The 27,157-nt window shown below is 33.4% G+C and overlaps 1 protein-coding gene across 1 annotated transcript in view; it reads left to right on the top strand.

Annotated features, from left to right (window-relative positions):
- The window catches only part of Tmprss11d (transmembrane serine protease 11D), a 57,781-nt gene extending 38,879 nt beyond the window's left edge, over window positions 1–18,902 (top strand). Inside the window, 7 exon segments of the mRNA XM_078020718.1 lie at window positions 538–608; window positions 1,820–1,873; window positions 1,876–1,929; window positions 3,627–3,804; window positions 7,988–8,247; window positions 9,460–9,602; window positions 17,318–18,902. Of these exon segments, the coding sequence (XP_077876844.1) occupies window positions 538–608; window positions 1,820–1,873; window positions 1,876–1,929; window positions 3,627–3,804; window positions 7,988–8,247; window positions 9,460–9,602; window positions 17,318–17,479 (922 nt within the window). The 3' untranslated portion in view covers window positions 17,480–18,902.
- Window positions 18,903–27,157: the final 8,255 nt, after the last annotated feature.

Raw genomic sequence — 27,157 nt, 5'->3', positions numbered from 1 at the left:
TCCCAATGCAAGATAGCAGTCAAAATAGCAGACTTGATAATCAAGAGAACATATGACCAAGCACCCAATGACCAAACAACAGTGACTACTGCCAAAATTCAGGAAACAATGAGACTAGAGTTCTTGGTATCTCTCAGCAAGTGATTCATCAAGAAGAATGGATGGAATTTGGCTTTGAAATATTAAATAGCATTTCCTTAATTTAATCCACACAACATTCCATATCCCATAGACTCTTATACTATCCCCACTTAGAAAGGATGTATAATTGCTCAGGGTCATATGTTTAGCATGTGGCAGTCAGGGTTAAAACCCAAGTCACTGTTATTCAAATAATGAAGAATACACAGCTTTATTTATTTCCTGTTTCCAAAAAGGATGCTGTGGCTCCACTGAAGCTTTCAAAGCAAACATGATACCTAAATCCCATAACACTTCTAGATGGAAATAACTGCATAGCTTGGTTTTGGAGAACATGAAAATTCAGTTTTAGAACTTTGAAAGTATGGGGGGATTTGATCTGACATACATTTTTAGAAATGGTCAGTCTGGACAGGTGGATAAATTGAAAAAGCACAAAAGTGGTAGTGGAGAATTTCAGTTTGAAGGTTATTATTACTAGTATCAAATGATGAAAGCATGAACAAAAGTAGTACCAAAAAGATAGGAAAGCTACTCAAAAGGCTAAGACAGGAGAATCACAAGTTGGTCAACCTGGGCAACTTATACCTGTCTCAAAATAAAAAATAAAAACATGGGATGTATTTCAGTGCCTCTGAGTACCCCTAGGTTCAATCTCTAATGCCACCAAAAATTTTTTAAAAGGAGAGGTGATAAGGAGACTCAGGATAATTCAAATGGCAGCTATTAGAAGGTGCAGAACATGGAGACCAATAAAATGTGAGTATGATGAGAAAGTGAGAATTTGAGATATTTTCTAGCTGCCATTGGAAGTGGTGTCATTTACTAAAGAAGCAAATTTTGGATAAAATTTGGTCACATTAAGTTTGAGATGACCACTGGACATGTAGGGGAAACAATACTGTAGTTTATGTAGGGACCTTCACTATATGATACCATTATAGTTTCCTTTCCCAGCTCTCCCACCATCCCCCTGCATGCAACACATGTAATAACTCTGCTGACTTTATTACACCACAAACATCCTACACCTTCATGCAATTATGCCCACTATGCCTTCCATGTGGAGTATCTTCTCTCACTTATTTGCTTGACAAATCCCTTCTAGGTTTTCAAAATACTGTACAAATGTTATTTCCTCCAACTCAAATGTCATTTCCTCCTCCATGACAACTTTTGTGTTTATTTGGTAACATTAGTTAATCTCTATTTTCTCCTTTTCCTTTGGTTTTTGAATTCATTTGAATAATTATTTGATTAATTTCTGTATGTAAATAACATGTGAGCAGACACCTGTAATTTGTTCACTGTTTAATCTGCAGCACTTAGAATAGTATCAGTTGAGCAATATATGTATATACCAATATGTCCTTATAAGAATATTTGAATAAATGAACTTCTACTACAACATTTGTTATATTATATTCCAATGACTTAGTTATGTTCTGATTTGCCAGCTAAAATGAGAGACTTGAGAGCAAGGAAATATGAAGTATTTGATAAAACATTTTAACACAAACGTTAGTGTGCTTAATAAATTCAGGAAAGTTGTAAAAACAGATTTCTAGGGCCCATGACTCAGAGATTCTTTCAGCTGATGAGGATGGAGCCTAGGAATCAGAATTTCAGCAAATACTCCCAGTGGTTCTGATTTTTTTGTCTGTATATACACTTTAAGAAATTAAGATGGAAATTATTTTTATCTTGTATTTTGTTGATCTTAGTCTCATTCTTTTTTTTTAACACTAGCTATTACTGACCATGATACAGAAAATTTTTTCACTCAAGGTAAGCTTTGAAATTATTTTATAAAATGTTTTGCTAAAATATAAGGAGTAAAAATGCAAATCTGTTATGCTCTTTGCCAAGATGGTATCTATACAGGTGGTACCTTTATTTTGAATTCATTCCATTGGTTTTTTGTTGAAACAAGACACTGCTGATCCAACTGATCCATGGAGTGATGTTTGAGCTGTTTTTTCTTTTAGGAAAAAAATTAATGAAGTAGCAGTGGAGTACCACCACTCAGTACTCAGGTTGACCTTATGAAAATTTTCTTGGCAGTTTTGGGAAGCTTTTACTACCCAATTCTTTGGTGGCATTTCTGCAGACTTGCAAATTATGTTTGATGACATCATTTATGTAGCTTTTCCTAACTACCAGATAGCTTGCTCCGTTATGGGTTCAGGTCAATCATATCCATAACAGAAAGAATTATGAAAAATCTTGTCAGTTTTGGGTCGTTAACCTTCTGAAGGGAAATTCATATGTTCCAACACCATCCTCCATACTTTCAAGCTAGGATAGCAGAGATATAATTCCTAGAAAAATACTGTTTATTTCTTTTGCTTACAGAATGTAGCTAGAAATCAGTTAAATGTACCTGGATCACTGGCCTTTCTCAGATACTTAACAAATTTTACAAAGTGATACCACCTCTCTAGGTATTTTTAAACTTCACTATACATTTAGTTCTTGATTATTCTGAATAAAAATGTATCTTCATAATTCACTAGGGAATTTATTTGAAGGATGCAGCACAGGAACCTAAGTTCCATACATATTCTTAATGGAAATCTAGTCCTCTATTTGGGAAATTTGCAAGAAAAAAATACCTATTGAAGCAGGGTACTACTTAACAGCCAGTCTAGCAATATAGAAATAGGTGTCGGTTTATCTCTAATTGCTTGGTAATAGATTAATAAGAGAAAATAAAGCACAGAAATTGAGAGGGATTCTGTGAATAGCCTACCCCAGCCCATTTCAGCTCTGGCAATGAGAGCATTTGAGGGCTTTTTAAGACATTTAAATAAACCTGTATACTACATACTAGAAATGTTCACTCACCCTAAGGCCTATTCTGTGGCCCAACAGCATGTGCCCTTTCAAGGGTACATACAGTTATACATGAGATCTGGAGATGTACTGCAACCTCCAATGATAAAACTGCAATACCACTAAGAAAGCTGCTTGATGAGTCAGTTTTCTTCCAACCTAAATGTGTATCTCTCATCAATAGGTACCTTCTGAATTGTTCCCTAATGTGGATCTAGAAGTCAGTATTTCTAACAAGTTTCTAGGGGATATTCATGCTAAAGGTCTGAAAACCACACTATGCATAGCAATTTATGAAGAAGAAGGGAATTTCCCAGGAGTTTTATCCTAAGTTGTCATATCCATCACTGACCAATCCTAACCCTTACCATTCAGGAAGCATTCTAGACAATTTTGAAGTTGCTCCAGAATTTGAAACCCAATGTCAATTAAGTTCAGAAATGTTCTCTAGAATGTAATCAATAGGCAAGAATAGTCATACATGTACTCTAAAGACAATAACATGTTGATCCTGCTTTTTGCAAATCTAGCATATCCTGGGGAGAAATCCATAAAAGACAAAGTCATAAGTAATGGAAAAGCTCTGCAGCAAAATCCCAAATGTAAATGTACCATGTTCTTCCCAGCTCATTAATAACCTTTGTTCTTAGAATGTGGAGCCCGGCCAGACCTAATAACACTGTCTGAAGAAAGAATCATTGGAGGTACACTAGCTGAGGAAGGTGACTGGCCATGGCAAGTCAGTCTTCAACTCAATAATGTCCACCACTGTGGAGGCACCCTGATCAGTAACACATGGATCCTGTCAGCAGCTCACTGCTTCAGAAGGTAAGGGCACCTCTCTCAACCGCTCTGGGAACAATTAAGGTAGACAGTTGCATGAAGACTCCACCCATTACCCTCAGGACCAATCATGATTGGATAAATCCAGAACAAAAAATGTAAAGAATATTAGTGAGTTTTTTCTTCCTGTTTATTAAAGCCAAAATACTTTTTTTCTTATTTAGCTTACTATAGTTCTCAGTTTTAGATAATAGTGTACCCATCATTGAAAAGAACAAAGATTAACATATCAGAATGTTTAATTTAAATTCTAGCTATGAAAACTTAGAAAATTTACTAAACAACCCTATGTATCACATTTTTAAAAAATTATGGACAATACTATTATGTATATCTTAGTGTTGTTGGTAGGATTAAATATGTTACTATAACTATCTATTAAATATTTGTGGAAGAAGATTTGTACATTACATCATGGAAGCTTATCAGTATACTGAGGGTAGACCTAGAGACTGCTAGATGCCATTAATTTGTTCATCAAAATATATGGATATTTATGACAAGCCTAATATTATATGTTATATATGCACAAGTATAAATGAAATACTACCCTTGCCTTCATGGAACTTCATTCTAATGTTTGAAGGAGAATACATACACACAAAAAATTACTATCATTTATAAATAAGTATAAGTAGTATAAGTAAAATAAATTTAAGACACCTTACAAGAATTCTTAATTGAGGTGACTAAAGACTATTTATTACTTATACTAAGGCAATGAGCTTCCAATGGAAAATAAGTTGTATAAAATTATCCTGTTGATATTAAAAAGGTTACATTGCTACTACTGAAAGGTTTTAGACTTTGGCATTACAAAAACTTGCTAGTTTCAGGCCTACCATATCACCAAGATATCCTAAATCACAACATTTAAATACAGAAAGATCACCAGAAAGTGATGGTGAACTCAAGTGTGCCCCTGACCATATCTATTATCTTACCAGCTTTTTTCAATGACTTGTCACTGTCTCAAATCCACATATTTACTACATATCCAAAGCCTTCAATGTCAAATTAATCCAAAATTATTTCTCGAAGTATGTGATTTCAGCGTCAGTATAACAGCCATGCTTCATCTCTTCTGGACTTGGTCTGTATTTCCCCACCTATGACCACTGCTCACCCTGCTGTTTGTTTCCTGAAATATTAAAACCTTTTAAAATCTCTATTTCATCCTATTTGAATTCTGTGAGATTTTCACAATTTCTAAGAAGCATTATTCAGATTTGAGGGCACTATCTTTTAATACAGCACCTTTTTTTCAAAAGTGTTCATTAAACCAAGATGAAATAAAAGTTAACAAGATTAGGGTACAATCTAAACAAAAGTTTTGGGAAAGCCCAAATTATTCTACACTTTTCTTATGCTATCTTGTAGCTCTACAGATGGCAAATAAATTCTAAATTTTTTTTAATATAATACTTCCAACATTACACAATTTCTGATTTAAATTGGCAAATTCATTTAGCTGTATCCCAGATAACACAAGAAACAAAATTCTAAAAAACATTAAATCATCATTGCCACCTGAAAGGCCAAAGCAAAAGAATGTCACTAGTTCATTTCAATCACACCCTAATGTACAAATGCATGGAATTAGCAGGTTGGAACTGAACTAGATTCTAAGCCCTATTCAGACCTATCAAAAGTTAAGTAAAGGATATCACTATATTGAAAGCCACAATTATAAATATCATCAATGATTATCAAAAACATTCACAGAAAATCTTTGCATTTTGAAACCAAAAATCTTTCTGTTTACTACCTTGATGTAATCACTAGAGCTATAAATGACAAGAACCATGTATTGGTCCCCTCCCTAAAGATTTCATTGTCACTTGAGAAACACCAGTGATGATTTGTTTGGAGTATAACTAGCCTTACAAAAGGACATAGAAGTGATGAGTCCCTATTAGAGAAGATTACTGAATTGTCACCTTTTCTATGAAGATTTCTCTGGACTCTCTTGTCTCCTGTTCTATTTACACAGAAAATTTCTTCTCTGTCTTTTACAGTAGTCTTTGTGATTTATGATAGTATAATTGTCTCAGTATCCTCCACTAGTGTGTGGCAGTACTCAAGCACAGAGGCAATAATTATTAAATTTTTTATTTCCAGAGACTCACATGTTCTTTATGCAATGTAGATACTTAGCAATGGCTTGTTGAGCTATAATTATTGAAGATCACAGATGTGTCCATTGAATGCCAAGCAGTGTTTAGCATATTCATTTGTTTCATTGATACTTAAAGCTGTGTGAGAGAATATTGCCAATCAAATTTTATACATAAACTAAGAATCAGAGATATTAACTAACTTGCCATAAACAATAATTCTAGTATGTGATATAGCAAGATTTAAATCTAAATATAGCTGGTTCCAAAACCATTTTCTTATTTATTTGCTAGAAGGAAGGGAAGGAGAGACAGAGGGAGGAAAAAGAGTGAAAAAGAATGAAAGGGGTGTCTCCCCAGAAAGGGAAGGGTGTCTTTTGAATCTCCCTACTGAGGACACTGAGCAAAAGCAGTTGAATATTTTTTAAAAATGTGGATTTTCTTATTTTTAAATATTTTTTCTTCAGAATCTTTAACTAGTTTTCACTCTTACACATATACTATTTCTTGTAAAAGTACTTCCTAGACATATAATCCATTTTTTGTGTTAATTCCACTATCTAAATTCCAAAAACTCTTAAATTATTATTGGTTATTTTTATTCAACTATAGGAGCAACCATAATTTTGCTTGTTATCCAGATATGCATGTAACTGAAAAATCTAGAGTTGTTATGTATGTGTTTGCTTTTAATTTATGAAAGGAGCATTGTGAATAATTCTTATATTGTTTCTTACTGTATTTTCTCAATCCTGGTAATTTTCATCTGGTCCACTGCTGCATATCAACCCACAGTAAACAAGCATCATAGTTCCTTCACCCAACTAGGTTGCTTCAACTTCCTACTATCACAAAGAGCATGTACAACATGCACAAAACACTCATATGGGGTCATTCTATAAACCTTTACAGATTTCTCTGAGATATGTACCCAGAATTACATATGAGTCTGAGAAATATACCAGAATGCTTTCCAAACATTTACATCTTCACTAATAATTCAAAAAGAGTTCTAATTTCCCTCCTTACTAACATCAGCATTATTTTCTTGTTTCTTGTCACCCTTATCAACATATATTAAGATATCCATTTTTTAATTACTATTTCTTCATTACTAATAAATTTGAATATTTTTCATATACCTAGAAGCCATTTGGGCTTCCCTTTACATAAATTACCAATTAATAATTTGCAAATTTTATAATAGTTTTACTATCCATTTATTGTTGGTTTACATACTTTTTTGTATATTCTATAAAAATGTAGATATTAAATATTGCCAATATTTTTTAAGGATTTTGTAACCATACTTTAAGCTTGTTTGTGGTTTGCTTAATTCTGATTTAATAAAATTCACTCATTTTTTACCTATGGAATGTGTTTTGAGGGTTTACCTAAAAAGTCTCATTCTTGGATCAAAATGATAATTTTCTATATTTTTTATGTTAGTCCTCTTTCTCCTCCCCTCTTCCTCAATATATTTGTAGACATACACACATATATCTATATACACAAATGTATGTATATACACACACAAGTATAACAATCAGCAAACTTAGTACAGAAAGGTCATTAATCTATTAACAAAACAAGGATATTCCTTATCATCACTGCTATTTAAACTGAGTGTCTTTCTCAAAGCAAAAGAAAAGAAGAAAATAAAGATTGAAAGGAATGAGTTAAAGCTATAATAGCTATTACTTCAGATTTCTTAGTTGCTTGAATTAAAGGGTACAGAAAAGGGAAAGATCAAAGAGATTTGTGTTATGCTAGATATCATTAAAGTATTAGAATATGCTAATTGGAATAGAATAACAACAGGTATTCATCACTTCAAGACATGTTTTCTAAAGGCTTTCTTTGTTTCTTTAGGCAAATATCCATTTGTTCTGCCAGTTAAAAGCATTTACTAGCTTACAATGCAAGAATATATAGCAAAGAGACATTGATCAAATAGTTCCTAGATGGTAGCTGTTGGCAAATTCAAAATCTAAATATTTGAAGTACTCACAATTTTCTTATTCAAATAGCATGGTTTCCCAATTTTTCAGCTACTCTAATCCTCAACAGTGGACTGCTACCTTTGGTATTTCTACAACATCTCCTATACTGAAAGTAAGAGTAAGAACTATTTTACTTCATAATAACTATAAAACCGCAACTCATGAAAATGATATTGCAGCAGTGCAACTTGAAAGAGCTATCACCTTTACCAGAAATATACATAGTGTTTGTCTCCCAGAGGCTACCCATAACATTATACCTGGTTCTACTGCCTATGTAACAGGATGGGGATCGATAACTTATGGCGGTAAGTGTTTCAGGAAAAATAATACAATTGAACAACAAAATCTCTTGTCATTTGCTATTATGTAACTTTTTAAAGTTAGGGAAATGTTGAGTACAGATTCTCCCAACAGAACCATTGTGTATTTAGACATCTTAACTCTGGCTAGCTTAGTTTCCTCAGTAAAGAATAGAAAAGCTATACCCATAGGAATTATGCAGAATTCTCAAACATAGTGGTAAGAAATGTAAAAGAAAGTGATAAAGAAACATTAGTTCTTAAACAATTCAGAGAGTCTGTGGAACTCCAATGGCTTTTCTATAACAAAATAAAAGGACTGGAATAGATATTGTCTAAAGACTTTAATAACCCTTAAAGTATCAACTGCCCTTTAAGGTATTCTGGGATGATATGAATTATGCTACATGGTAAGAAACTCCATGTATGCATGAATATTGCTCATACATGATTGTCAAATAAATAAGGTATAAATTAAAATGAGGACAGAGTTAAAGAGAAAATAGAACATAGGAAAAAAATAAAGAGTTATCAGCCAGGGAATGGAAGGGTAGCATCAACAGTTTTTCCCTGGGCTTTTACCCAGTTGTAGATTGTATCGCCAAGATATAATAAAAAGTCAGTCATCCCAGAAAATATTTCAATGTGTTCTTTTATCACAAAGTAATTTGGACTAACAGGTAAAATTTGTCCAGTAATGGAAAAATATATCTAAGCTATTCTGAGGGAGCATTGTTATATAATGGATTACTTCTTTAGGCTTAAGACCACACTGATTTCTCTTTTGATGTTAGATTAGAGGTTACTCACTTTTCATGTAATTTTCCAAAGTCCATCAGTGGATAATTTAAGTGCAATCAATTTTAAGATAGTAAATTTATTTGTTTTCTAAATGACTAAGGGACACTCAATCACAAAACTAATGCAAAAAAAAAAAGAAAGAAAAGAAAAGAAAAATTTATCTGGCTAAAGGGGTTATCCTTCCCTATGAAAACCTTTGCTGGAAAGAAACTCCTATATATGAGCTTAGATGCCTTTCTTGCTAAACAGGGAATAATGTTTCGAGTGCATTTGTTCTTTCTCTTAATAATGAGAGAAGAGTAATGACTCTTAGTAATAAGAGTTATTAATTTTTATACTTTATTTATTAATTAGTAATAAGAGTTATTAATTTATATATCCAATGAGTCATTTTATTTCTTCTTTTCTACTAAATAGGCAGCACAGTCACAGATCTACGACAAGGACAAGTCACAATAATAAGTAGCAATGTATGTAATGCATCAACTAATTACAATGGCGCTGTCTTATCTGGAATGCTGTGTGCTGGAATACCTGCAGGTGGAGTGGATGCATGCCAGGTAAGTTCAAGACAATCTTATCAACCATCATCCAAGAAGCTTATAAGTATTCACTAGCATGCCATTCTGCTATGGGCATAAAGGTAACAGTTGTAATATACATCCCTGTCTAAAAATTTATTTAATTTTAGGGATAAAATTATCTTATGAAATTTATTTATCATAAAATATTAACTTTTAATTTTTAACTACTATGAAAAGTTAAGTAAAACACTGTTGTTCACAGGGAGGCTGAGACAGGAGGACTGAAAGTTCAAGGCAAGCCTCAGCAATTTAGCAAGGCCCTAAGTAACTTACTGAAACCCTGTCTCAAAAATAAAAAACAAAAAGAGCTGGGTATGTAGCTCAGTAGTAAAGTGCTCCTGGGTTAAATTTCCAATACTAAAAAAAAAAAAAAAAAAAAAAAAGCCAACACTATTACACAGTATGGTGAATACAGTTAATAACAGAGGATTATACTCTTCAAACTTGCTAAGAGGGTAATTCCAGATGTTCTCACCAGATAAAAATGTTAGGTATTTGAGGTAATTAAAATGATACCAAAGCTTGATATAATTATTTCACATTATATTCATAAGTCATAGCATAATTTTTCTACCCCATAAGTGAATATAATCATTGTCAATTTAAAGGTCCATAGAGAACAAATTAAAATTTAAAATATGAATAATGCTTGAAGCTAAAAAAATTATACAAAATTCTAATCATTTGAGTCACAAGAATTCTCACAATTGTGTGGTGGCACAAGTATAAAAGAAGTAACTATTTGGATCTAGACTGTAATTTTTTAACCAAATATGTAAAAGCAAACAATAAATGGTAAATTCTCATCTTAAAATAATTAGAATAAAATCTTAATCAAATTAATTAAACTTAATTTATGTGATTATATCTTATAATACATTTTATTCCTCTGTCTGAAATTCAATTCCATGTAGTCACAGAAATACTTAGTGTCAGAAAATAAATATTCTTTAAAATATTCTATTTTATTGAAGAATCTGCTGTTGTTTTCCAGGATGAGCCACATAGACAAAGATAAGTTTTAACCTTTACATAAAATGTTTCATATTTATCACTTTCTAGCATTCACAGTCTTAAAAAAGTAAATAAGAAATAGTACTTAAGTTTATGCAAAGACTCCAATCCATAAGTACTTTTCTCAAAATGAAACGTTTTGATCAACTACAAGTTGTGTACAGATGGACAAGATTTCTCAGTTTTCAAGATGTCACTAATTACCCACATAGTCCTTTATTACCTTTAAGTGGAGATGTCTCTGTTGTAGGGAACATTTCTTGATCAACTTCCTCTTTCTCTTTACTGCTAGCCCTATAACAAAAATTTCTCAAGTTTCATGATAGTTTTCCAAATAACACACCTCCCCACTGACAATCCCAGAGCATTGTTTCAAACTCACTTAGGGACATATGTGAGATTGAAAAGAGTATTACTCAGGCTTCATTTAGTCTTAGTGCCCCCCCCCACCTTTTTTAATTGCTTTTATTTTTTAAATACATGACAGTAGAATGCATCACAATTCTATTACACATATAGATCACAATTTTTCATATCTCTGTATATAAAGTATGTTCACACCAATTCATGTCCTTATACATGTACTTTGGATAATGATGTCTATCATATTCCACCATCATTGCTAACCCCCTGCCCCCTCCCTTACCCTCACACCCCTCTACCCTATCTAGAGTTCGTCTATTCCTCCCATGCTCCCTCTCTCCCTACCCCACTATGATCAGTCACCTTATATCAGAGAAAACATTCGCCATTTGTTTTTTGGGGATTGGGTAACTTCACTTAGCATTATCTTCTGCAACTGCATCCATTTACTTGCAAATGCCATGATTTTATTCTCTTTTATTGCTGAGTAAAATTCCCTTGTGTATATATGCCACATTTTTTTTTTATCCTTTCATCTACTGAAGGGCACCTAGGTTGGTTCCACAGTTAGCTATTGTGAATTGTGCTGCTATAAACATTGATGTGGCTGTGTCCCTGTAGTATGCTGATTTTAAGTCTTTGGGGTATAGACAAAGGAGAGGGATAGCTGGGTCAAAAGGTGGTTCCATTCTAAGTTTTCCAAGGAATCTCCATACTACTTTCCATATTGGCTGCACCAATTTGCAGTCCCACCAGCAATGTATGAGTGTGCCTTTTCCCCCAACATCCCACCAACACTTATTGTTGTTTGTCTTCAAAATGGCTGCCATTCTAACTGGAGTGAGATGATATCTTAGAGTGGTTTTGATTTGCATTTCTCTAATTATTAGAGATGATGAACATTTTTTCATATATTTGTTCATTGATTAAATATCCTCTTCTAAGAAGTGTCTGTTCATGTCCTTGGCCCATTTATTCATTGGGTTATTTGGGGAGGGGGTGGTGTTTAGCTTTTTGAATTCTTTATATACCCTAGAGATTAGTGCTCTATCTGATGTGTGAGGGGTTAAAATTTGCTCCCAAGATGTAGTCTCTCTATTCACCTCACAGATTATTTCTTTTGCTGAGAAGAAACATTTTAATTTTAGTCCCTCCCTTTTATTGATTCTTGGTTTTTCTTGCACCACAGGAGTTTTATTAAGGAAGTTGGGGCCTAATTCCACATGATGAAGATTAGGGCCTACTTTTTCTTCTATTAGAAGGAGAATCTCTAGTTGACTTCCTAGGTCTTTGATCCACTTTGAGTTGTGTTTTGTGCATGGTGAGAGATAGGGGTTTAATTTCATTTTGTTGTATATGGATTTCCAGTTTTCCCAGTACCATTTGTTGAAGATGCTATCTTTTCTCCAGTGCATGTTTTTGGCACCTTTTTCTAATATAAGATAATTGTAATTTTGTGGGTTAGTCTCTGTGTCCTCTATTCTGTACCATTGGTCTATCAGTCTGTTTTGGTGCCAATATCATGTTTTTTGTTACTATTCCTCTGAAGTATAGTTTAAGGTCTGGTATAGTGATGTCATCTGATTCACTCTTCCTGCTAAGGATTGCTTTAGCTATTCTAAGTCTTTTATTTTTTCAGATGAATTTCATGATTACTTTTTCTATTTCTATGAGGAATGCCATTGGGATTTTGTTTGGAATTGCATTAAATCTGTATAGTGCTTTTGGAAGTATGGTCATTTTGATAATATTAATTCTGCCTATCCAAGAGCAAGGTAGATCTTTCCATCTTCTAAGGTCTTCTTTGATTTCTTTCTTTAGGGTTCTGTAGTTTTCATTGTTTAGATCTTTAACCTCTTTTGTTAAGTTGATTCCCAAGTATTTTATTTTATTTTTTGAAGCTATTGTAAATGGGATAGTTTTCCTCATTTCCCTCTCAGAGGATTTGTCACTCACATACAGAAATGCCTTTGATTTATGGGTGCTGATTTTATAACCTGCTACTTTGCTGAATTCATTTACTAGTTCTAGAAGTTTTCTGGTGGAGCTTTTTAGGTCTTCTAGGTATAGAATCATATCATCAGCAAATAGGTTTTGCTATTTTAAGTTCTTCTTTTCCTATATGTATCCCTTTAATTTCTTTGGTCTGTCTAATTACTCTGGCCAGTGTTTCAAGGACTATGTTAAATAGAAGTGGTAAAAGAGGGCATCCCAGGCTTGTTTCAGTTGCTGCCACTTTTATTCTGTGTACATAAATTCTGCTCTTTCTTTGAGCCCAGTTCAAGTTATAACTTGTTATGAAAATTTCCCCATGTGTTATACTCCAGGCCTCACTAATTTTCAGCTGAAATACTATAATGCATAGAGTCTGCCTCAAAAAAATCATAGCACTTTACATAGGAGTTTATGAGATCCTGTTTGTTTCTTTCATTATTTAATTAATTCATACAATCTTTAATTCAAAGACACTGAATGTATTACTTTCCATGCACCATTCACTGTGCTAGTAATGCTTCCCTGCACTCAGTCTAGAAGAAAAGACACAAGTTAAAATATCTATGAACAGTGAAGCTGGCTACCTATAAGAAGAATTACATGTCCCTTTTAGTTTGGCATTTGCTTGTCCACTATTTTTTAAATATATTTATTTATTTTTTTAGTTGTAGTTGCCAATACCTTTATTTTATTTATTTATTTTTATGTGGTGCTGAGGATGGAACCCAGGGCCTCACATGTACTAGGCGAGCGCTCTACTGCTGAGCCACAACTCCAGCCCCTGCTTGTCCACTCTTAAAAAAAGAGTTATTATTAGTTGCTCAAAACATTACAATGATCTTGACATATCATACATTTGATTCAAATGGGGTACATAATCTTATTTTCCACATGTACAGATTGCAGGATCACATTGATTATACAGCCATGTTTATACATAGGGCCATACTAGTGTCTATTGTATTGTGCTGCCCTTCTTATCCCCTGTCCCCTCCCCTCCCCTCCCATCACCTCTTTCTACCCAATCTACTGTGACACGTTTCTCTCTCTTTTATCTTCCCCCTCACACCATCTTATATGTAATTTTGCATAACCATGAGAGTCTCCTACCATCTTCCATGCAATTCCCTTTCTCTCTCCCATTCCCACGCACCTCTCATCCCTATTTAATGGTAATCTTCTTCTCATGCTCTTCCTCCCTGCTCTGTTTTGAGTTGCCCCCCTTATATCAAAGAAGACATTCTGCATTTGTTTTTTAGGGATTGGCTAGCTTCACTTAGCATAATCTGCTCTAATGCTATCCATTTCCCTGCAAATGCCATGATTTTGTTATTTTTTAGTGCTGAGTAATATTCTATTGTGTATAAATGCCACATTTTTTTTTATCCATTCATCTATTAAAGGGCATCTGTGTTGGTTCCACAGTCTAGCTATTGTGAATTGTGCTTCTATGAACATTGATGTAGCTGTGTCCCTGTTGTATGCTCTTTTTAGGTCTTTTGGGTATAGTCTGAGAAGGGGAATAGCTGGGTCAAATGATGGTTCTATTCCCAGCTTTCCAAGGAATCTCCATACTGCTTTCCAAATTGGCTAAACCAATTTGCAGTCCCACCAGCAATGTACAAGTGTACCCTTTTCCCCACATCCTTGCCAGCACTTGTTGTTTGACTTCATAATGGCTTCCATTCTTACTGGAATGAGATAGTATCTTAGAGTGGTTTTGATTTGTATTTCTCTGACTGCTAGAGATGGTGAGCATTTTTCATGTATTTGTTGATTGATTGTATGTCCTCCTCTGAGAAGTGTCTGTTCAGATCCTTGGCCCATTTGTTGACTGGGTTATTTGTTTTCTTGTGGTTTAATTTTTTGAGTTCTTTGTATACTCTGGAGATTAGAGCTCTATCTGAAGTGTGAGGGGTAAATATTTGTTCCCAGGATGTAGGCTCCCTATTTACCTCTCTTATTGTTTCTCTTGCTGAGAAAAAACTTTTTAGTTTGAATATGTCCCAATTGTTGATTCTTGATTTTAACTCTTGTGCTATAGTTTCCTATTAAGGAATTTGGAGCCCGACCCCACGAGATGGAGATTAGGGCCAACTTTTTCTTCTATTAGATGCAGAGTTTCTGGTTTGATTTCTAGCTCCTTGATCCATTTTGAGTTAACTTGTGTGTAAGTTGAGAGAGAGGGTTTCAATTTCATTTTGTTGCATATGGATTTCCAGTTCTCTCAACACCATTTGTTGAAGATGCTATCCTTTCTCCATTGTATGCTTTTGGCAACTTTGTCTAATATAAGGTAGTTGTAATTTTGTGGATTGTTCTCTGTGTCCTCTATTCTGTACCATTGGTCTACCTTCCTGTTTTGGTACCAGTACCATGCTGTTTTTGTTACTATTGCTCTGTAGTATAGTTTAAAATCTGGTATCGCTATACTGCCAGTTTCACTCTTCCTGTTTAGAATTGCTTTTGCTATTCTGGGTCTTTTATTTTTCCAGATGAATTTCATGATTGCCTTTTCTATTTCTGTGAGGAATGCCGTTGGGATTTTGATTGGCATTGCATTAAACCTGTAGAGTACTTTTGGTAATATCATCATTTTAATGATATTAGTTCTGCCTATCCATGAAAAAGGTATATCTTTCCATCTTCTAAGGTCTTCTTCTATTTCTCTCTTTAGGGTTCTGTAGTTTTTGTTGTATAGTTTTTTTCACCTCTTTTGTTAGGTTGATTCCCATGTTTTTTTTTTTTTGAGGATATTGTGAATGGGGTGGTTGTTCTCATTACCATTTCAGAGGATTTGTCACTGATATACAGGAATGCCTTTGATTTATGCGTGTTGATTTTATATCCTGCCACTTTGCTGAATTCATTTACTAGCTCTAGAAGTTTCTTGGTAGAACCTTTTGGGTCTCCTAGGTATAGGATCATGTCATCCGCAAATAGTGTGCTTGTCCACTCTTGATAAGGCAATATACAGAAAACTTTATCATTTTATATGAATATGCAAAAATGAAAACCTCTATTTTGTGTAATATGAACTAATAGAAAGAATGGTAGGAAGGAAGGACAGATAGCTGCAAAAATGCATTAAAGGAAATACTGGGAATTGGTTAACCAGAGCATGCATACATCATCCAAAAGAGGGAGGTACTAACCAGAACCATGCAGTATTTGCCACACAAGTTGGTGATTCATACACTGAACCTTCTACCTATCCAGACCAGTAATTCAACAGGTATGGAAGAGCCACTACTCAGAGCAGTCAAATAAATAGCTAATTTTTTTAGATGCATACTTGGTAATTATGACTGATTTTTATTAGTACTGACTACATGTCAGGCTATACTTGAAGTGCTTTATGTTTTAAATGCAAAATTATTTACTGATAAGAAAATTGATGTACAGAGTGTTGTTAAATAATTACTAAAGTTCACATAGCTGGTAAGTAGACAATTCAAACACAGGTTACCTAGCTCCAGAGCCTACAGAATTAATCCTACATGTAAGATGTGATAAATTTTTCTCCCAAACCAGATTATTGCATAAATATTTGCTAGTTGATGTTATTATAATTGACTAGTAAATATCTCTTAAGGAGTGTTTATTGCCATTCAAATTTCTTTTCAATTATTCACCAAAAGAATACGATAATATACTATGCATCACATAATACAGAGTGCTATGGATAGTTAAATGAATGAGACTTCTACAAACTCTTTAATTTAGCAAATATTGCCTTAGAATTTTATGGGCTGTAACCTTAGGTTGCCTCAGTGTCCAGAATAGGTTTGCTCTCTAATGTGTGGAAAACACATTAGAGCTGGGAAAATAGACACTGCTAAGTATCATAAATGCAATGAGTGTTACAGAGAGGTACAACTACTACAGGGGAGCTGACCAGTGGGAATAAATTCAAACAGGCACACAAATGAGCTTTTTTAAATAACGCAGAAACAGTGACAAGATATACACACAGTGAGAAACTAATTATGCTCAAAGCTGAAAGTGGGGAGAGTCAGGAGGAAAGGAGCAAGTCAGAGTAGTATTACTGGAGGATGTTAGCCTGATGTGAGTAGGAAACAACCAAGCACTACCTGAGGGAGGTCTGGAAAATGTGCTTATCATGTTCTTTTCAGACTTGTTAAAGGTATAATTTATATACTTAAAGGATTTCAGTAATTTTTTGTATGACTTGGAACATTTCAAAAGTAAATAGACTTTATTTATATAAGAGATATTACTTCCTCTACTGCCATAGAAATAAACTCAAGTTTTAGGGTTTTTCTTACTTAAGTAATTAATCATTTTGTTTCCAACAGGGGGATTCTGGTGGCCCACTGGTACAAGAAGACTCACGGCGGCTTTGGTTCCTTGTGGGGATAGTGAGCTGGGGATATCAATGTGGTCTACCAGACAAACCAGGAGTTTACACTCAAGTGACAGCATACCGTGACTGGATTAAAGAACAAACTGGAGTCTAGTGCAATAAATGCATCTCTGTTGCAAAGTCTAAATGCAGGTGTGCCTGTCTAAAATTCCAAAACTTTACTTTTCAGCTGAAAAAGAAACTACAAGTGTCCTATTTTAATATCCTGTTGCATAAATATGATTTAACAAACACTATTTAATCTTTCTTTATTACTTTGAATTTTATATTTTTCCCAGAAAACTATATGGATGTTGCATAGTACTATGACTGTGTACAAAAGAAACACTGAATGATTACAGTTAACAGTTTTATTATAGTGCTAGGAGTGAGAAAAACAGGTAACTAAGATTGTATACTAAAGGAACGTGGAAAAGTCTGAAGGGTCAGAAGGTGTCCTCTGAGGAAGTCTCATTGAAACTGACAAGTGAGAAATATGTAAAAAAAATGCAAAGAAAGAAGTGGCAGAATATCATTCAAGATAGAAAGAACATTGTGAGCCAAGAAAATAGTATTTATCTAAAATTTATGGTTATCAATATTTTATAGGATGTATGAGCACTAAAATTTTAAATGTGAAGGCCTATAGTAATCTTAATTATGCTGTAAGATCATGCTGCCACAGGAAATCTGTAATGACCAAAAGATTTATAAATAGTTTTGATAATGACTTTTATTAAAATATCTTCTACCTAAAAGGGAAACTATATTTCCTATAGAGAAACTGATGAAATGCACCTACACAATATTTCAGGCACCTTCACAACTCCATAATGCTCCTTTAACAACTTAGCAATAGTAACTTTAAGAACTAGAGATTCGATTGTCAGGAAGGATTTCCCACTACAACTTCCCACCACTGACAGTTATATTTGAAAGCAAAAGGATGTTCAATAGCCAAATTTGAGAAAGAAATCGAAAGTTAAATAGAAAAATAGGGGGAAATTTGGTTTACAAAGAGAAAGTTTAAATAACTTAGTAACAATGAAACTATCTTGGAAAAAAAAGGTCTGTCTCCCTCTCTGTCTCTGTCTTTGTCCATGTCTGCCTCTCTCTCTCCTTTCTCTCTCTCTCTCTCTCTCTCTCTCTCTCTCTCTCTCTCTCTCTCTCTCTCTCTCTCACACACACACACACACTCACAGACACACACAAAATCACCACCACCACCAAGACCAGAGTATAAATTAAATAAAATGCATTAAAATTTAATGGCACAGCAATCTGCATAATCTGAATCATAAATGTTACTGAGTTTTTTATAGGCTCCTAGTGCAGCTGAAGCTTGTTTATGTATGATCATCCAAGCGTCAGAGCATTCTCCTAGAATTAACTACCTATATCTGAGAATCAGACCAATTCTAGGAATTGTAATGAAACTTTTTTGCATTTCTTGATATAATATTGCGATGAGACCTACATTAAAGCAATTTACTTTTAAAGAAAAGGAATTGAAATGTAACCAACTCTTGGTGAAATGTACAAACAAATCTTTCTTTGGTATACTTTATTTCAAATAAACTCTTTTACAATCTTTTATTGCCTAATTATTTATGGAATTTATGATTACTGAAAGATAATTCAAAACTATTTAATTGTTCCTCCGATGAGAAAACTGCAAACCAGACTACAAAGGCTTAGCACTTTCTGCCGCTTTATAATCAAGCTCTGTAACTGAGGTAAGTGCCAAGCCTGACACTCCCTGGCTGCACCCTGTGAGGACAACATTAAACTGGCAATTCAGAGCAAGCTTCAAGGGGAGGGTGTCTTTGTGCATGGGCGTGTTTGTGTGTGTGTGTATGTGCACGTGCCCTCACATAATCAAAGACATATTTACATCTACAAATTTAAAGCTATTTAAAAGTATTCACTTAGAAAAAATAGAGCAAATTCAATTATTTATTGAAAATAATTTAAAAAGTCATCAGCATATATATATATATACATGTATATGTACACATGTGTATATATGTTTACATATATGTATAATTTTGAGGGATATTTGAAAACCAGAGAAACACTATTTAAAAAGCCTCTTTCTTTTTTAATGTACTGATGAGGTTCTACGTTCCTCACACCAAAGTGACTTCAAGAAGTCAATTTTGAATATTTGTGGGAAAATGGTAGCTCAATTTTTTTTCAGCCCTTAAAAAATCATTTCTGAAAACTCACAAAAACTTTCTAGGAGAAAGACTTACTAATACCAAGAACAATCCATTCATCATACAGAAAATACAGATATTAACCATTTTTTTTAAATGGCAAATAAAGTTAATATTTGATATTTAAACTGGGGTTAAAATAATGAACAGAACTAATGAAAAAAGAATTATCCAAGAAAGCTTAGAGCAAACAATTGACTATGTATTGTACTAAATGGAAGTTTTGTTTTGTTTTGTTTTAGTGTTGAGTGGCTTTTACTTTAAGGAATATATTAAAATTACAGTTAAGAAATAATACCTACAATATTTGCTGAACATTAAAGAGGATAAAGAAAACAATTGAAAGTTGAGGCAGGAGAACATTTCATCATTTTCACATAGGAAATAAATGACTTTACACTTATCATTAAACAACGAGCAATACTAATACTGAGTATCATGGTGTCTTAATGGCATGCAATAATAGAATGAAAGAGCTGAGGAAAACTCTGCACTATTTTCTAAGTGGAGGTCTTAATTACAGTGTATAAATTATTCATTTAAGAAATGTTTTGAGCTCTACTATGTTCTAGGCTCTCTATTAGGCCACAAGGAAACAAAAATAAGACATATTTCTTGCCCTTAAGACACTCAGAGAACAGTGATGTTGATAAATATATTATGCAATGTATAACATAATGAAAAAAGTGATAAAGAGTTCTACATTTATTTCAGGATACAAAAGATGGAGGAAGATCCTAAAAGTCTAATAGAAAATATATTTATTTTATAAAAAATCAAAAGCGGATCTTCCAGAGCATCAGTTTGCCATCAACCATCACAATTACCCTCTATTAGCAAAACAAAAAAAAAAAAAAAAAAGGAGCTAAGAACCCCTCAGACTATGATTTAACTCTTATACAGGCTCCAACTTTCACTATTCACTTCCTTTTTTCCAATTTCCTTAATATGAAATGATTTAGAGATTCAAAATAGATTTATTTCTTTACAGTTTTTACATGTGTACATGATCCAACCCTTAAAACTCAATCCTTTCCATTTTTAAGCAGTCTGACTAGTCTCCTATGGGGAAAATAGTTATATTTCTGGTAGTTCATTTCCATAACAAGTAGTTGTCTTTTGAAGAAGGGGTCCATTATTATGGAATATTTTTATTCAAAATTTGAATGATCACCTTCAACAATGTGTAAGCTTTCTGCAGTCGGGTTGGATTTAAAATCAGAACATTTCCAAAGTCTCTTCCCACTCTAAAATGTTACCCATAATAAGTAAAAAGTTTGAAGGGGCATAAGATCTCTGTAAGAATTAAGAATTTCAGAATATTGAGAACATTCATTCACTCATTTATTTAATCTGGTGTACAACCATGAAACGAATCACCTAAAAAAATTAAATCAATTAGAATTTGAATTGAAAATAATCCATTTTGGAGGGAAAGGAAACAGTGAAATTGAAGAATTAATTTAAAACACAAAATGAACAGTTTCCAGGGCTGCATATATACTTAACCTATCTTCAATCACATAAATTAGTCTAAAATAACTGGTGTGATAAAAATTGGTTGATATGCTAAGAAAGGTTTTTTCCTACAAAATTCACCCATCTATCCATTCATGTATTTTTTTTCATCTATCCTTAAGTTTGTTTATTTATCAAGAGCTTTTGAATACTTACCCTGTGACAAGCACCATTCTAGGCTAGTCAAGATGCATTCTAGGAAAGAGGAAGACAAAAGAAAGAGCAAGTGTCAAGGATCTAAGGTGACTACAATTTTGGTAGGATTGGGGAACACAAAGAAGCCAGTGTGACTAGAGCAAAACTAAGGAGGGTGAAAATGGTAGTAGATGAAGCTGAAGAAATATGAATGTGGGCCTCATAAAGAAGTTTCTATTTTATTCTGAATGTGAGGAGAAGAGTTTAAATATAAATTTATGTGTAAATTTATAGTAAAATTTATTACATACATTAAATTCATATATAAGTTTATACATAAAAGAGTTTAAATATAATTTTCCATTTTTTAAGGATGAATCTGACTACTATAAAAGGAAATAATTACAACAGGACAAGAGTAGTACAAGGGAGACAAATCAAGAAACTATTGCAGTCATCCAGGGAAAGAATGGGGTCAACTGAATTAAGGAGCTAGCAATGAATATTGTGAAAAATAGCTGAATTGAGGAAATATTTATAGAAAAAATAACAAAATTGCTGATTAATTAAATTTAGGAGCTGATGTAAAGAGAAAAATAGGAATGGTTGGGAGTAAGGCTACATTTGAGTACAGGGAATCAAGAATTTCCTTCTGAATCTTTACATTTGAATTATATAAGTTATGAGGAAAGGTAAATAACTGTAAATATGTATTTGTAATTCAAGGGAGGCATTAAGTCTGGAAATAACAATTTTGCAGCATTCATGAGAAAAATTTCAAGGAAGTAGGGCACAAAAATAAAGTTAGAATGATTAGAATAGAAAATGGGAGTTTAAAAAAATATATAAGATGATAACTTGGTGACCTTAAAGTAGAAAAAGATGTCTTGAAGATGATGAAAAAATAGTGTCATATCACCATTTTTTTATCAAAAAGAATGTTAAAGTAAAAACTGATAAATTTGACTTATCAAAATAAGAAAATTGTTATTCAAAAGATACTGTCACAGGATAAAATGGCAAAATAACAAAGTGAGAAAAGATATTTGCAATATTGGAGAATACAAAAACTTTATTTCAACCCCTTTAGAGCATTTTTTCATCTGAGCCTGAGAATTAAACTCATGTTAGATTAATAGGAGAAAAGTACACAGATTTATTTGAAACAAATTTTACATAGCACAGGAAACTTCATAAAGAAATAAAGACTCAAAGATGTAGTTAGTTTTGATCACTCATATACTAAAATGAATAAAGGGTAATACATTGTGAAAAAGTAACTAAATTATGTGGGAAAACTAGAAGAGTTATTTTAACAAAGCCTGTACAGAATTATGTGTCTCAGGTTTCTGTTTTTAATAATAAAAATGTTTCTTTCCTTCTGCTTTAAGGCAGATATTCTTCACATTGGAACTCATCTCTTGCTTTTAAGACACAGCACCAAGGAAAGAATGATCTAGCACCTGCTTATTTTCAAGTGGCATTAACTCAAAATAGTCAATATGCCAGAGTGACATATTTTTAATTCCTTCACCATACACATAATTAACAAAGAGCTTGTATCTGTAATGGATAAAGAATGACTGCTAATCAATAAGAAAAAGACCAAAAATGCAACAGAAAAATAGGTCAAGCTTGGAATGGACACATCAGAGAAAAAGGAAAGTCAATAAATATGACAAGAGGCTAAACTTCGTGAGAAGTACGGGCAATGAAAATTAAATCAATATAATATAGTACCACTACACACTTAGAAGAAAGGATAAAAATTAACAGTCTAAAATATTAAGGACTATCAAGAATGTAGGAGAGTACATTGCTTCATAAAATTGAAAACAAAATTGTCATCATCTAATAATGAAGGATATCATATGCAGATCCTATGATCTAACAATTCCATTCCAGAGTAAATACTCTAGGAAGTATGTACATGGGCAAGAATAGACAAAGAAGCATTATTCACAATAACCAAAGAAATTATTCACAACAACCAAATGTTCACCAACAGAAATAAGTAGATTTTTTATATCCATACAATCAAATATCATATAGCAAAAAATAAATAAACCATACTGTTACAAATAACAACACTGATGAACCTTAAAAACACAAAGATAAAACAAGCCAGAAACAAAAAAAAGAAAAGCAAGGAAGTTGTTACCAAAAAAGGACTATGATTACCTTTCAGGGAGTAGGGCTAGGAGGAGACTTGTAATTAGTAAGGAAAAGGCATAATGCTACTGGTTTGCTAACAAAGTTTCATGAGTACTTGTCTAACCACAGATCATCAAGTTGTATATTTATGCTTTATTACTTTCCTGTACATGTATTATTTTCCACCTTTCTGACACAGAACATTTGTGGTGTCCAGGCATGGTCAGGGGAAGCAATAAATTATTCCCAGGTTATTCAGGAAAGAGCCCTTTAAGGAAATATATGCAACTTTTTTTTAAGTTCTGAATATATGATGACAGGTAGTATGGAAAAATTTTTATTCTGTTTCCATTTAATTGTTTAGCCTTAGTGGGACTCTCTAATGTTAATATTAGTATACTGAAGTATTTCTAGTGTTAATGATTCTTCAAATTTCTGGTTATAACTCTTCCACAAATAGCAATTTTCCTAAAGAATAAGTTTTTGAGGATAAAATTAAAAGATGCATGTATTTATAATCCTAATCCCATGAGAAACTCCGAGGGACATGAATCTACAGTAGCGTGATTCCCTGCTCAGGAAACTCATGCTATGGTGGGGCGGGTTGCAAGGGATATTTGATTTGTTTTCACCAAGCCAATTCATCCACCAACTCTGAGCCCATTAAAAACACTTCCTCTCCAATCCACAGGTTTCGTCAAGTTAACTTTTCTTCCTTTTAAAAAATGTCTTAATCTGCCACTTGCGTTTTCTCCTTTCTCTGCCAGGCTGCTCCTTCCCCTCACAATCGCCACAAACTGAGGCTTCTTGTACACACTATTTCTTATGTGCAGGTATCTGATTTTCTGTGTCTTTAAAAAAAAATAAATAACAGTTGAACATTAAGTTTCAGTGTGTTCCCCTGGCTACCCATCTGCCTGAGAAGATGCCTTCCCCTTTTATATGATGTTGAGGAGCTATTAGGTAATGCTTTCTCCTTGTAATTTACCATCTTTGGAATCCCCCAGCTGTTAATTAACAAAAGGGAAAGCAAACTATCAAATTCAATGGCCAAATCGATGGCTTTAGGACACTAATATTTGGACAGGAAGATAAATTCAATAAATCCTTTATCCAACATTTAATTAGATGTTGGACTCAGAAGAAAAATATCAGAATTTTGCCTAAATTTTCTGATATTTCCTCTCATTTTCTGGTGTGTCATGCACACATACTTTTTAAAAGTTAGTTTTGCCTCAGGTATTTTTACTAAAGAAAAACTTTATACTAGAGTCTTAAAAATACATTTTTAAAATTTAAAATATAATAGTAAACTTGGTAAATAATAATGGTCATTAGTTTAACAATTTGTACCAGTGTTGGACAATATTTTTGCATCAACAGATACTTTTGCATATTGTCATTTTTTAGAAAAAAATGAGATAAGGAAACAAACTCAAATCATAATATGATTTAATGGTCACACTTAGTTTTAGAAGTATTTTCCCTAAAAAATTATTCAAATAAAAAATTATTCAAAATCTATGCTGAAAATTAAAAAGTTTACTGATGTGGCCATGTTCATGCAGTCAGAAACAGCAAAACATGGTTCATGGTCTTCTGATGTAGCCCAGAGCACCATTCATTCCTACCCACCAACTCTCACTAGTCATTTACACAACTGTCCCATTCACATTTGTCTCCTAAAGGACTATCTATTGCAAGCCATGGGGAACATTTCCTTTTTTTTTTTTTTTTTTTTTTTTTTTTTACTATTTTTTGTTAAGCTTGAGCAATTAATTTTTTCTACTTCATAGAATTTTATTTTGGATAAAAAGAGAAAATATAAGCATCTTACTAAGTCACACAAAAGGAAAAATATAAAACTTTGTGATTTAGAAAAAGGATAAAAATATAAGCAGGTAAGATTTTTTTGGTACAAAGCTATATAATCAGTTAATTTATTTCACAAACTATACATTTTAAAAACCTTGCAACATACAGAAAAATAAATAAGAAAAATAAATAAAAATAGTCTAAATGTTTAAGAGCAAAAAAAACCTATTTACATTATTTCTTAATTTTAATGATAATTATCATAATACCTTTTTCTAAATATCTAAACCATACTCAGAAGCAGAAGTGTCACTCATCAGCAGAAAGTTCAAAATCCTGTCCTGTTGTAAGGACAAACGAGGTAAGGCACCCAAGATAGCAGGAAACAGTTTTATTTTGCTGCAGCCAGGTTCAGAGGGCACAGCTTTTGCTGTGATCTATTAATCCCCTGAACCCTGAGTTCAGGGAGTTTCAGAGTTTTGTACCCAGCAGGTAAGGGAGGGGCTCAGAAGTTCACAGTCTGCAGAAGTTCACATAAAAGCAGCATTTTCTTTCACTGTTTTGGACAAGTTAACTCTTCAAGGACAACACCTGAGAAGGGGAGAGCTTCTTCTCCCCTTTCCTTCCTCCCCCTGCCAGCTGTTACCATGGAGCCCAATTGTAACTTATCTTAAAAATGTAGACATCTCTGTGAAGCCCAGCTCAAGGCCAGAGGGCTTGTTTGCACAGTTCTACAAAGTACTATACTGGATATGTTTGTGAAAAACTATTAAGGGGGTGTCCAGCACCTGGAGTGCTGGCATCTTCTCTGCCAGTGGCCAAGTAAACAGGGTGACACAAAAATAGGAAGTTTATCTACATTGGACTCTTTTGCAGAGACTCTTTTGCTGACAGTCCTAAAATCAGCCATGGTGAAGATGGCTTTTACACGGAGAAAGGGGGTGCCACTTCAGTCCCAATGGAAATTTCCAAAGTGATCTTCTGTTACATAATTACAGAATACATTTAGGGAGAAATTATGAAGTACAAATAATTTCTCTAAATAATAACATTAATATTTTGAAAGTGTGATAGTTATATTTTCAGGCCTACACTACTCTTAAAGAATATAGGTTATACAAAATTTCTTCTGTTAAAACTCACTTTGGAAAAAACACTTTTATAAGGATTTCTGTTTTTACTGGCAGTGATTTTGTTAGGAAACTCCCACATAAGCTAATTATGCTGATTATTATAGCATTAACCGTTTTTAGTCTCGACCAATTTTGAACTTCTACATCAGTAAATAAAATATACTTTAATTTAGAAATTATAACACAGAGCTAAAATTCCATTTTTTCCTCAGGACTTTTTAGAGAATAGTGTGTCAGTGGACTAAGCAAAGCTGACTGGTACTCAAATGTTTTCCATACTCACAGCCTACAACAATAAGCACACAGCAGATCAGGTCAGTCAGGTTGATTCCCACATCAGGTGGCCCAGATTTGATTTGGTTGCTGCATAGTAAAGAACAGTTGATTCATGTGTTTTCTTTTTTTTAATATTTATTTTTTAGTTGTAGTTGGAAACAGTACCTTTATTTCACTTATTTATTCTTATGTGGTGCAGAGGATTGAACCCACGGTCTCGCACGTGCGAGGTGAGTTCTCTACCATTGAGCCACAACCCCAGCCCTCCCCCATTCATGTGTCTTCAATCAAATTCTTTACCAGTATGTTCTCACACACATACACAAGGTGTATTTGCTCAATATTGCAGACTCTTTACCTACTGAGAGGATTTTATGGAGCCACGACTACAGTTGTTCATTACTTTCCCTTGAGACACCATTTGATCAGGTGTCTAGTATACCCATATATGTCTTATGTGTTACAAAATGAAGAGTAAAACTATATGGAAAACTCATTATCAAAGAATAAGTAAAATTTCTTACACAAAAAATCATATATTCT

Source organism: Ictidomys tridecemlineatus, chromosome 9 (genome assembly GCF_052094955.1).
Source record: "Ictidomys tridecemlineatus isolate mIctTri1 chromosome 9, mIctTri1.hap1, whole genome shotgun sequence".
Classification (NCBI taxonomy): Eukaryota; Metazoa; Chordata; class Mammalia; order Rodentia; family Sciuridae; genus Ictidomys; species Ictidomys tridecemlineatus.
This window is presented reverse-complemented; position numbering and strand designations above follow the sequence as displayed.